Genomic DNA, 12,765 nt, shown 5'->3' on the forward strand with positions numbered 1-12,765 from the left:
CATCCTACCAGAGGGTGCATGTGGGACACTTGATGAACCTACCCTGACTGTCACCAGCACCCCGAGCCCACGTCTTTGTCGGGGTTCACTCTGTTGTATGGGTCGTGGGTGTGGATGTATGTGATAAGTGCATCCGCCATAATGGTTTCACACAGAGGAGTCTTACTGCCCCTAGCCCCCCCCTCCCTGACAACCAGGGATCTTTTCCTTTTCTCCAAAGTGTGGCCTTTAAATGTCATATAGTTGGAATTGTACAGTTATGCTAGATTTTAATCTGAAATTCACATGCATGTTAAAAGGAGACCAGATTCACATACTGAAACTTTTCTTCCCCAAACTTCATTTGGCAGTGTTTTCATAAACAAAATTAACCACTATTTCTATGTGTCCAAATGGTGGTTCTTGTTGTTCAGTTGCTAAGTTGTGTTTCAGAGATTTTTTGACCCCCAAGGATGGCAGCGTGCCAGGCTTCCCTGTCCTTCACTATCTCCCAGAGTTTGCTTAAAAACTCACGTCCATTGAGGCAGTGATGCCATCTAGCCATCTCATCCTCTGTCGTCCCCTTCTCCTCCTACCCTCAGTCTTTCCCAGCATCAGGGTCTTTTCCAGTGAGTCAGTTCCTAGTGTCAGGTGGCCAAAGTATTGGAGCTTCAGCATCAGTCCTTCCAATGAACATTCAGGACTGATTTTCTTTAGGATGGACTGGTTGGATCTCCTTGCATTCCAGGGGACTCTCAAGAGTCTTCTCCAACACCCAAATTTGAAAACATTGATTTTTTGGTGCTCAGCCTTCTTTATGGTCCAACTCTCACGTCTGTACATGAGTACTGGAAAAAACCGTAGCTTTGACTAGACGGACCTTTGTTGGCAAAGTGATGTCTCTGCTTTTTAATATGCTGTCTAGGTTGGTCATAGCTTTTCTTCCAAGGAGCAAGCGTCTTTTAATTTCATGGCTGCAGTCATTGTCCACAGTGATTTTGGAGCCCAAGAAAATAGTCTGTCACTGTTTCTATCTTTGCCCCTTCTATTTGCCATGAAGTGATGGGACCAGATGCCATGATCTTAGTTTTTTGAATGTTGAGTTTTAAGCCAGCTTTTTCACTCTCCTCTTTCACACTTAACAAAAGGCTGTTTAGTTTCTCTTCATTTTCTGCGAGTAGGGTGGTATCATCTGCATATCTGAGGTTGTTGGTATTTCTCTGGACAGTCTTGATTCCAGCTTGTGATTCATTCAGCTGGACATTTTGCACAATGTACCCTGCATATATAATTTAAATAAGCAGGGTGACAGTATACAACCTTGACGTACTCCTTTCCCAATTTGGAACCAGTCTGTTGTTCCATGTCCAGCTCTAACTTGCTTCTTGACCTATATACAGATTTCTCAAGAGGCAGGTAAGGTGGTCGGGTATTCTATCTCTTTAAGAATTTTTCATAGTTTGTTGTGATCTACACAGTCAAAGGCTTTAGTGAAGTCAATGAAGCAAAAGTACATGTTTTTTGGAATTTCTTTTCTTTTTCTATGATCCAGTGGATGTTGGCAATTTTGCCACTGGTTCTTTTGTCTTTTCTAAATCCAGCTTGTACGTGTGGAAGTTCTTGGTTCATGTACTGCTTGCTTGGAGAATTTTGAGCACAATCTTGCTATCATGTGAAATGAGTGCAGTTGTATGGAATTTGAACATTCTTTGGCTTGCCTTTCTTTGAGATTGGAATGAAAACTGACCTTTTCCAGTCCTGTGGCCACTGGTGAGTTTTGCAAATTTTCTGGCATACTGAGTGTAGCACTCTGAACAGCATCAACTTTTAGGATTTAAAATAGTTCAACTGGAATTCCATCACCTCCACTAGCTTTGTTCGTAGTGATGCTTCCTAAGGCCCACTTGACTTAATACTCCAGGATTCTGTCTCTAGGTGAGTGATCACACCATTGAGGTTATCTGGGTCATTAAGATCTTTTTTGTGTAGTTCTGTGTATTCTTGCCATGTCTTCTTAATATCTTCTGCTTCTATTAGGTCCATACCATTTCTGTCCTTTATTGAGCCCATCTTTGCATGAAATGTTCCCTTGGTATCTCCAGTTTTCTTGAGGAGATCTCTAGTCTTTCCCATTCTGTTGTTTTCCTCTATTTCTTTGCGTGTTCACTTAAGGCTTTATCTCTCCTTGCTATTCTCTGGAACTCAGCATTCAGTTGGGTTTATCCTCTTTGCCTTTCACTTCTCTTCTTTCAGAAATTCATAAGGCCTCCTCAGACAACTATTTTGCCTTTTTGCATTTCTTTTTCTTGGGGATGGTCTTGATCACTGCCTCCTATACAATGTCACAAACCTCTGTCCATAGTTTTTCAGGCACTGTATCAGATCTAATCCCTTGAATCTATTTGTCACTTCTACTGTACAATCATACAGGATAGTGTTTAGGGCATAAGCTTGAATTACTGTGATATTGAATGGTTTGCCTTGGAAACAAGCCGAGATCATTCTGTCATTTTTTGAGATTGCACACAAGTACTGCATTTCAGACTCTTCTGTTTGACTGTGAGGACTACTCCATTTCTTCTAAGGGATTTTTGCCCACAGTAGTAGATACAGTGGTCATCTGAATTAAATTCACTCATTCCCATCCATTTTAGTTCACTGATTCTAAGATGTTGATGTTTACTCTTGCCATCTCCTGCTTGATCACATCCAGTTTACCTTGATTCCTGAACCTAACATTCCAGGTTCCTATGTGATACTGTTCTTTACAGCACTGGACTTTACTTTCTCTACCAGACATCCGCAGCTGAGTGCCATTTCCACTTTGGCACAGCCTCTTCATTCTTTCTGGAGCTATTAGTAGTTGTCCTCCCCACTTCCCCTGTAGCACATTGGACACCTTCTGACCAGGGGGAGATCATCTCTGGTGTCATATCTTTTTGCCTTTTCATACTGTTCATAGGGTTCTTGCAGCAAGAATACTGGAGTGGTTTGCCATTCCCTCCTCCAGCGGACCACGTCTTGTCAGAACTCTCCACGGTGACCTGTCCATCTTGGGTGGCTCTGCATGGCATGGCTCATGGCTTCATTGGGTTATGCAAGCCCCTTTGCTATGACAAGGCTGTGACCCATGAATGGGTTCAAATAGTTACCAGATACAAAAGCAGACTGTTTTCCTGAGGCTGGAGAGCTGCAAGTTCACTCCTCTGTACACTCGCAAGTTAAATATGGGTGTTGACGTGTCAGTGCTGGTATCATCTTTTAATTACGTTCTCCACCCTCTGTTCCCAGACGAAGTGAGTGGGGTCAAGTACCCCCCTAAGCTCCAGGGCCTCTCTAGAGCTCTGCTGGCAGTGGGCCCAAGGGCCCCTGGGCACAAGCAGTGTCCAGCTTGGTCCCTTCGTCAGCTCTGGGCACGTGCTCTGGCTTGACTGCTGGGTGCTGGCCAGAGGGGTAGTGGAGCAGGGCCAACGCATTAGGAGAAAGTGCTGGGCCGGGTTTCAGTTCTTTGATTAGACTGAAAGATTTGGCTGCCAATTGTCATCAGCCAAATTTCTCACACTTTGCCTGATGAGTCACTTGTGCTGGTTTCCAAGTGGAACAGAAGGCTCTGGGAAATTTGCAGTGCTTATTTTAGATCTGCTTCAGGGAGGGGGCTGAGTGTCCGATGTGATCCTGGTTTGCCTCACATCAGGGCTTTGTGCGAGGGACTGTGGAACGCTCTTCCAAGAGTAAACAGCTTCTAACTAAGGCTTTTACAGGTTTTTTTGTACTTCTCTGTGTCAGAATTTCAGATTAAACATGGTAAGCGTGCATCACATATGTGCTGAGGAACAATGCGGAACATTGCTTCTTCCTCCTGAGACATGGGCTCAGAGGATGCTCTTCCTCTTAAGATATGTTACCAATCTGTTTATTTTGGCAAGATAAACTGTGTTAAGACTTAACAAATGATGTCTGCAAAGCACATGCTTTGTGAAGTGTATTGACAGGCCGCACATGTTTCTCTGGGCGGAGACTGTCTTGTTGATCCCCCTGCTCCATCCTTAGTTGGCTCTGGGTTAGAGATTTGTGTTGAAGGCCCATGGCCAGCTGCTCTGCTGCTGCTCAAAGCAGATCCAGCACTTACCTGGCCGCTTTATGTGTCTTTCTTGAGTCCTGAGAACCAGCATCCACGATTGTGTTATAGCATATACAATACAGATGAAAAATAAACAATAACAAAATGCCCACGTGTGAGCCCTCAGCCTAACTGAGAATATTACTGGCTGAGTAATATTCCATTGTACATCTGTACCACATCTTGATCCATTCATCTGTCGATGGACATTTAGGTTGCTTCCATGTCTTGGCTATTGTGAATACTGTTGCTATGAACACATTTGTCTTTTTCAGATGTCTTTTATCATCTTTTTATAGTTGTCAACATATCAGTCTTTCACCTCTTTGGTCAGGTTTATTCATAAGTATTTTATTTTTTTGTATGTGATTTTTAAAAGGGATTATTATAATTTTTTTTTTTTTTTTTTTTACTTTCTCCTTCTGACTTCATTAATGCATTGTTTCCCTCTCGTGTCCTGCCGCAGAGCCCGCTCATTAGTTTCTGAGGCTGCTCTGCACTGATGGGGGGCTCCCGAGGTGAACATGGGCTCAGGGCCACGCACACACCCCACACCCCTGACTGTGGCTCCGACCACACTCCAGCCTCTTTGGCCTGTGCTCACCCCAGGTCTGTCTGCACGAAGATGAGACAGCAGGTGGTGGCCAGGACCCTGTGTGCACATCTCTCTATTCTGCCAGCCGCGGTCTGTGCTGCTCCCCCAGCTGATGAAGGGGGACCCCAGGGGGGAGCACCTTATATAGATGTAGTTTAAATGAATTTATGGGGGGAGATGAGCTTTGAGTCCTTCTCTTCCACCATCTTAATCTCCCAGCCTTAATCAGATTCTTAAGCTGTTTCTTTCATCTGGTTTATTTATTTATTTATTTTTTTGCTGTTGGATTGCAAGAGTTTCTTATATATTTTGGATATTAACCTCCTATCAAATATATGGTTTACAAATATTTTTTCCCCATTTGTTAGATTGTCTTTTTGTTTTGTTGCTGTTTTCCTCTACTGCCAGCAACATGCATCAAATAGCCCTTCCTTTCCTAATGATTTGTAAGACTGTTACTGTCATATATCTAGTGTTCACATGCTAGTTGATCTTGCTTGAGCTCTGACCACTTCCATTGGTCAATTAGTCTGTTTTTGCACCTGTGTTTTGTTTTAAGGTGATATCAGTTCCCACTGCACCCTGGATTTTCAGGAGGAATTTTGACTGTGTTAGCTTTTTTATTTTCTGTAAAAATTGTGTCAGTTTTTCAGGTTGGATTGTGCTTGGAATTATAGTGATTCTTTAGTGAAAAGTGGACATCTCTACTGTATTAATTCTGCCCATAAATGTGGTATTTCTCTATATTAAGGTGTAATTTATTACCTTTCAGTAAGGAATAAGTTTTCCTTTAGTGCCTTCCATTCTTGTTGCTGTAATAAATAGTATCTTCTGTAAGTCTCATTTTTGAGATTGCTGCTGGCATGGAGAATTGAAGTTGGCATTTGTATGTTGATCTGATATTTACTGACCTTTCAGAATTCTTATTGATTCTAGTGATTTTCCTCTGCGGACAGTCGTGTCATCTGAATAATGGCAGTCTTCCTTTTTTCAGTCTTCACCATTTGTATTTCTGACGCTTAGTGTATGGTTCATTTATTATGGTGCAGTGTTGAATCAAATGGTAATAGAAGACATCTTTTCTGGTTCGTCATTAGGAGTAATGTTTGCTAACCGTTTTTGAGCTCTCCTTTATCAGAATGAGTAATAGGTTTTTTGTTTGTTTGTAAATTTTTAAATTGGGTCTTCACTGTGGCGCGTGGGCTTTCTCTACCACATGGGGGCCTCTCGTTGCAGAGTGCAGCCTCAGTAGTTGCCGCGTGCGGGCATAGTTGCCCTGCGGCAGGGGAGGTCTTAGTTCCTTGACCAGGGATGGAACCTGTATCCTCGGCATTGGAAGGTGGATTCTTAACCACCGAACTACCAGGGAAGTCCCACTAATAGATTTTAAAACATGGTTGAGTATTGAATATCATTAATTGTGTTTCTACTTGATCTGTTAGTGTGATCAGTTGGTTTTATGGATTTTTCTTTTGTTAAAGTTGCCCTTGCATTTCTGAGTTGAACCCAGCTCAGCCATGTGTCATGGCCTTTTGTGAATGGCTGGGTTTGTTTGGTGTCAAGGTAACATCACTTCCTGAGTTATGTCTTTCTCATTCTTGTTTCCTCTTCTGTGGATCAGTCTCTGTAAGATTGGTTGTTTTATTTTTGTTTTTTGCTAGTTTAGTAGATCTCACCTGTAAGTTTACTAAGTTGGTATTTTCTTTGGGGGAAGAATTTAAGCTAAAAAAATCTGAATGGTTAGTTATGGGAGTATTCAGGTTTCCTTTTTTCCTTGATCCAAATATGAAGACACTTTTTTTTTTTCCTAATAATACATTTATTAGAATGAAACATGCCTATTTCTTACAATTTTGTTCTTACTGTTATTTCAGAATACAGTTTTAATGTGAAAATGGTATATGGTCATTGGTAAAAGTAATTCAGATAGTACATGAAATTAAAATTCTCCAACATTCCATCATTTATCACTTTCTTGGCATCTGTTGATTCACATCCAGATCTATGTAATACCTTTATATAATCAGCATCTCATGTCATTAATTGGAGTTAGAAATCGTTTTTAATGCAAAACCTTAGAGGAATGATTCAGTGACTGTTTTCAGTAATGCTGCAGCAAATACGCTCATGCACAAATCACAAGTTAGACAGACATTCTTTAATCAGCTCCATTTTCAGATAACTCCTCAAATGGTGTCTTGTTCTCTGTAAGGTTTCCCTTCACAGCTGCCCTTTCATGAATTAGGCAGCCTTTAACAGTGGATGTGTCCTAGAGAGAAAGAACTTGGTCATTAAAACTATAACAGAGGTTATTGTATTTTTTCATAACTCTCTTTGTTTCATACAAAATTTCTGATGGCTTATTAAAAAAAACATTTAGAGTGAGATAATCTTTTAGAACTTGCAGAAGGCAATTAGATGAAAGAGGAAAGTAGAAAGTCAAGCCTAGAGAAAATGAGCAGTCTCAACAATCAGGCTATAGTGTCTGTACCTACAAGCCTGACTTTTTAGAAGGGGCTGGAGATACCAGGTCCTTAGAAGGCTCTTGCGGGAAAAAGGGGAAGCACACCTGCTCCTCAGAGGCATGCTCCAAATATTCGGTAAAAATAAAGATGGAAAATGATCTCCTGCAAAGCTTCATGTCGTGAATGACATTGATCCTCAATCCCATGGCAACAGATGATGTCTGAATAGGTTTTATTTGACTCTTTAACCCTCACTATTCCACCAGAGTCTAGCATTTGGATTTCTTTTTGAACAGTTCTGTTTAACCATCAGTTTTCATTATTTTTATTCTTTATTATAGACCTTAGAACAAAAAGAACATTTGTAATTATCTTAGCATAAGCCCAAAATGCATTGTGGAATTTTAGTGATCTGATTTCCCTTATATTTTGAAGCGTTTTGCTATTTCTTAATCTTAGGAAGTAGTTCACCATTACTCATCAATTCCCATCTATAATAAAAAAGAAGCTAAAAGAATAAGAAAATGGAAGAATGATAGAATCACCTACCAGGTTAGTGAAACAGTGAAATGAATCATCACAAATAGAATAAATAACTACTCTTTATGACTTCAGTTTCCTGATTGCATTTTCTAAAATATGGTACAATCTTTCAAGAGGTCTTGAGATGCCATCTTTTTTATGTCGTTGTTGTTAGCATTTCATTGGATGCTATTTGAAATTCAGAATTTTTCACTTTCTGCCCAGAGTATCAAAGAGAGAAATTTTCAGAATAAGATGTTTCACAATGCTAAGCAGAAGATGAATGTAGAGACAGCAGCTCTCTGAGCTCTAATAATGTTGGTAAAACTGATGTGTAAGTGAAATCTGAGACAGTTTTAGGCGATCAGTTTTCCCAAGCTCAACAATTTATGAGCCAACAGTCTATTTCCAAGAACAAAAAGAAAATATGGCATTCCCATCCAGTCAGTTATTCCATGGAAAAGCGTCACCCAGTATTTTGTGAGTTTAAAGTTTCCTAAAGATTACTGACAGTAGTCCTTCATCTTTTTTGATGTTTGTGCAAAAGAATTTATTTAATAGGGTTTATAATTGCATTGATGGTGAAAGCAGTGTGAAAGGAAATAACTGATATAATGGAAAAATTGGCTGAATTGATCATTTTTATTGGTATTTAGGAATTAAGCGAATATATATTACTGCCCTTATGGAACCAAGAACATGGCTGTCCTTCAACAAAATTACGAGCTGTCAAGGTTTGAAAACACACCTTCTGATGGTGCGTGAGCAGGAAGGACCAGCATGAGGAGGACGCTGGGACCTCCTGGAGTTAGACTTTACAAGTGCAGTTGGTCCTTGTTGAATGTGGATTCCATATTTGCAGATTCACTTTCTTGCTGAGAACTCTTTTGTGACCCCCAAAATCAGCACTAGTGTGAATTTTCTTGGTCATTCATGGGCATACGTGTGCAAGAGAGTTACAAAAACCATGATCCACCCAGCATACTCGTTCTCAGTACAAACAGCTGTCCTCACCATCTCCAGTGCTGCATTTTTGTGTGAAACGGGGTTCCCCAAATTTTTGTCAAAAAATACTGATGTACTTACAATTCGATGGTCTTGCTGTTTCAGATGGCTTCCAGGTGTTGTGCCCAAGTGCAGTGAGGCTGGGGCGTGCCTTAGGGAGAAGATGTGTGTGTTAGGTGAGCTTTGTTGAACAGGCTGCTGGCCGTGAATCAGCACTGTATGTGAAGTAAGGTGTCTGTGCACAAAAACACACGTGAAACAAAGTGATGTATGCGTTTGTCCACCTTTGCACAGTGTAAATGCAGTGACCAGAGTGTTTGCTGATTCAGTGTTGGGTCAACTTTACAGGACGTAAATACCACAGATACTATGAGTTGACTGTTTACAACATGAGTATGTCCTAGTTAGTTGCACTCAAATAATGTTGCTTGTTTTCAGTAAAAACATCTTCACGACCAGACAAATAGGAATAAAATTTGGGTTTGCTATTTTTAAAAAGTATTTGTTAATTTATTGATTTATTTTTGGCTGCCCTGGGTCTTCATTGCTGCTCGTGAACTTTCTCTCGTTGAGATGCTTGGGCCGCTCGTTGCAGAGCAGGGGCTCCAGTTGCGTGGGCTTCCGGGCTTAGTTGCTCTGAGGCATGTGGGATCTTGCCAGACCAGGGAATGAACTCTGTCCCCTGCATTGGCAGGCAGATTCTTAACAACTAGACCACCAGGGAAGCTCTGGGTTTGCTGTTTTAAAATTCTTTATAAAGTTATCTAATGAAGATTTTTTTTTATTTTCACTTTATTCTTTTGTGAAGTTTTCACAGATTACTTTTAAGTATTTTTTCAAAAAATTAAAGCTTCCTTTGATCCATAAAATGACCATTTTTCTCTGTATTCCCTAGGTTAATAAAAGCTAAAAACATAAAACACTATTGCTGGATGCAGTTCCTCAGGTGCTTACCTTCTCCTGTCTGGAGGTGGCATTTGACGTCTGGCTTAATTTGGAATTCTTGAAAGAGATCTTCCATTACTTCCTTCTTTGAGTCATTGGCAGATTGCTGGGATAACAGTCTGAGGTTGTCCTCTGATGGAGGTTCCAGAGCTCTTGTAGCTTGAGGCTAGAAGACAAGCTGTAGACCAAACCTGAGAGACACCATTATCACAGCAAATACCAACCCTGGGATGTGCATTTATCTCTTGTGACCTTTAGTGTGTCTTCTGCGATTATTTGTTCTCTTCTCCCTTTTTTTCATTGGACTTAATGTAAAAGTCTCTGAATGCTCTGTTATTTATGTTTTTGAACATAGTGCTTGACACATAAGTATTCTGGATTTGACTGATCGGTGATCTGGTGAATTTGTAGATGAACAAATCAATGCAAAGACTGAATTGTATACAGTCCTACTAATTAATGGCAAAATTCAGGCGTGGTTTCTTACTGGCACGTGAGAAGAGTGAAGTGTCAGATGCTGCGCTCGCAGAGCTGCCCGGAGTCACTCAGTGTGGACTCTTCCTCACCGAGAAACCCTCTGCTCTGAAGTGATCTTAGGACCCAGCCTGTCCATGCTGGGGACTTGCTATCCAAGCCTGACACCCACCCCCCACACCCAGGTCTGTCTGCTCGCCATCTGCTGGCCTTCCCACGCGTTCTCACTCGTGCTTCAGTCTCCTCAGGGCCCTCCTCGGGCTTCTCTGAGGCCCATCCTTGCCTTTCCAGTTTCTAATACAATGTCATGGAGTATGTACAAGCCCGAACAGTTCTCTTCTTGACAGAGAAAAATGTCAGTTATCTTTGCTTGAAAAATACATGATCTACAAAGTGCTGAAAAGTTAGTCTTTTACAGAAATGAACATTAATTCCTATTTGCCTAAGAATTTAGATTAAGTTAGAAAGTTTTTAGAAAATCTAGTAAAAAGCCTATACATATTTACTGCAGTGTTCAAATTGATCAGTTAATTTGAATATGGGATCAATTAGCTCGATCATTGTTTGCTGATTGGGAACTTTGTTGAAGGCCAACCCATGGACCTGTCTGCGGTGACTCCATCTCACTGGTGTCTGTCTTGTGAATGCCCCTTCCTCCTAGCTGGACAAAGACGACATGGTATACATGGAGGCGTACGACAGGCTGCTGGAATCCTGGCTGACGCTAGTACAAGATGACAAGCACTTCCATAAAGGCTTTTTCACCCAGCACGCAGTCCAGGTGTTCAATTCCTACATTCAGTGCCATCTCGCTGCGCCCGATGGCACAAGGAATCTGGTGAGTTTTAAGCCAGGTTGTAGTTAAAAATCTGTTTCCTCGTGGGCTCTCGTTGGTCTGTTTGTCCCATCACACATGATACTAGAAATTTAGGCTGAGCTCTTTCCAAGGGCTTGCTGAGAGTGCCAGATGGAGAGCAGGCATCTATGCAGGTTTGTGTTTCATGGGCTGTGGCTTCTGGTTCTCCACTTCTCTTTAGTTCTCAGTCACCTGCTGTGTCTTGCTGATTGTCCAGTGACACCCAAGGGGTGATGGCTCTTAATGATGTCAGAGCTCCTCAGAGACGACAGGAACTCCACTCCATGTGGGGGGTGGGGTGTAGGTGTGCACTGGCCATGTTACCTGTGATCGGCGGGAGTGGTCAGACCCCTCACTTCTTTCTCTTCTAATTTCCCCCCTTTAGTAACTGGGTGGGCAGGCGGGCGTCCCCAGCAGCTGCACTTGAAGGTGCTCCTTCTTGAAGGTCCTGAGGTTCTGTTCCTCAGCATAGGAACAGGCTGGGTCCTAAGATCAGCTCAGTCTTTATTTCTTTTGTCAATAACAGACTGCCAACGGAGTGGCCTCTCGAGAGGAAGAAGAGATCAGTGAACTCCAGGAGGACGACCGAGACCAGTTTTCTGATCAGCTAGCCAGTGTAGGAATGCTAGGACGCATTGCTGCAGAGCACTGTATCCCTCTCCTGACAAGGTACACACGGTCCAAAGACACCCCATGGAGCAAACACCCTGTAGTCACATGCCCCGGAGAGCTTTAAGTGTTTAAAGACTGTAAACACCCCCGCCCCGGGCACAGCACATGGAACAAGTGGACAGAAACGCACTCGTGGTGGCGTTCCTTGGCTTGTACATTTGGAGCCCAGGCACCACAGCATAGATGACAGACAGATTATGGAAAACGTGGTATGAGAAACACTGGACCCATATCAATAAACACTTGGAATAACTGGTTTTCAAATGCCTGTTGTAAACCTTGATTGTTTGTAAAGTGATGTTTTAATACTATGTCGTAAACAATAAATCACAATTCTTATAGCGCCATGAGAACATTGTGTATATAATAAATATTTCTGTATATGTGCTCTGTGCTAACATCTGAATCCACGCTGTCAGTAAATGGGAGTGATAAGTCGCTCTGGTCTTTGCTCTCTCAGCCTCATGAAGGCATTGGTGTCTTCCCTCTTGTAGTCTGTTAGAGGAGAGAGTCACACGGCTCCACGGGCAGCTCCAGCGGCAGCAGCAGCAGCAGCTCCTCGCCTCGCCCACCTCAGGCTCCGCCGACAGCAAGACGCTGGACGACCTGTACGAGGACATCCACTGGCTTATTCTAGTTACAGGTCAGTTGCTTGTTTCTCGGCCTGTGTTAATAGCAGCAGTTCTCACGTAGGGTTGAACTTGAGACCTGGACACAGCTGCCCTGTGTCCCAGAGCAGGAGCACTTTCCTTACCTGTCCCGAACCACATGTTCTGTGTGGAGCTCAGTGCGGCCCCTCGTTAGTGCTGTCACTAGGTCTCACTGTTTTCCTTGTTGCTATTATTAATACTATGGCTGTTAATTATCACCCCGTCCTATCTGTGAAGCCTGAGACCTGGAGACTGGCCCTGGCCATGCTAACATTTGGAGCCAGAGTGCTGGTCCTGGCAGTCTGACTTTTCTTTAGGGTTTTCTGTAACCATGTTGTCAGTGTTTCTGTATTTTAAATAATCAAAGGGGAAAAGACCTTACTGTTTGGAAAGGCATTCCCAAATATTGACTTTTTATTGAGGTAATAGAATTCATGTTAATTTTGCAGAATATATTACCAGAAATTATTTAAAGGTCATAG

At 42.1% G+C, this 12,765-nt stretch overlaps 1 protein-coding gene across 5 annotated transcripts in view; it reads left to right on the forward strand.

Annotated features, from left to right (window-relative positions):
* Positions 1–12,765, forward strand: part of XPO4 (exportin 4) — a 92,612-nt gene that overhangs the window by 58,930 nt on the left and 20,917 nt on the right. For all 5 annotated transcript variants that reach the window (XM_070800294.1, XM_070800295.1, XM_070800296.1 and 2 more), the window contains 3 exons: positions 10,767–10,943; positions 11,488–11,630; positions 12,128–12,276. In XM_070800294.1, coding sequence (XP_070656395.1) covers positions 10,767–10,943; positions 11,488–11,630; positions 12,128–12,276 — 469 coding nt within the window. The remainder of the gene's footprint in view (positions 1–10,766; positions 10,944–11,487; positions 11,631–12,127; positions 12,277–12,765) is intronic.

Source organism: Bos indicus, chromosome 12 (assembly GCF_029378745.1).
Source record: "Bos indicus isolate NIAB-ARS_2022 breed Sahiwal x Tharparkar chromosome 12, NIAB-ARS_B.indTharparkar_mat_pri_1.0, whole genome shotgun sequence".
Classification (NCBI taxonomy): Eukaryota; Metazoa; Chordata; class Mammalia; order Artiodactyla; family Bovidae; genus Bos; species Bos indicus.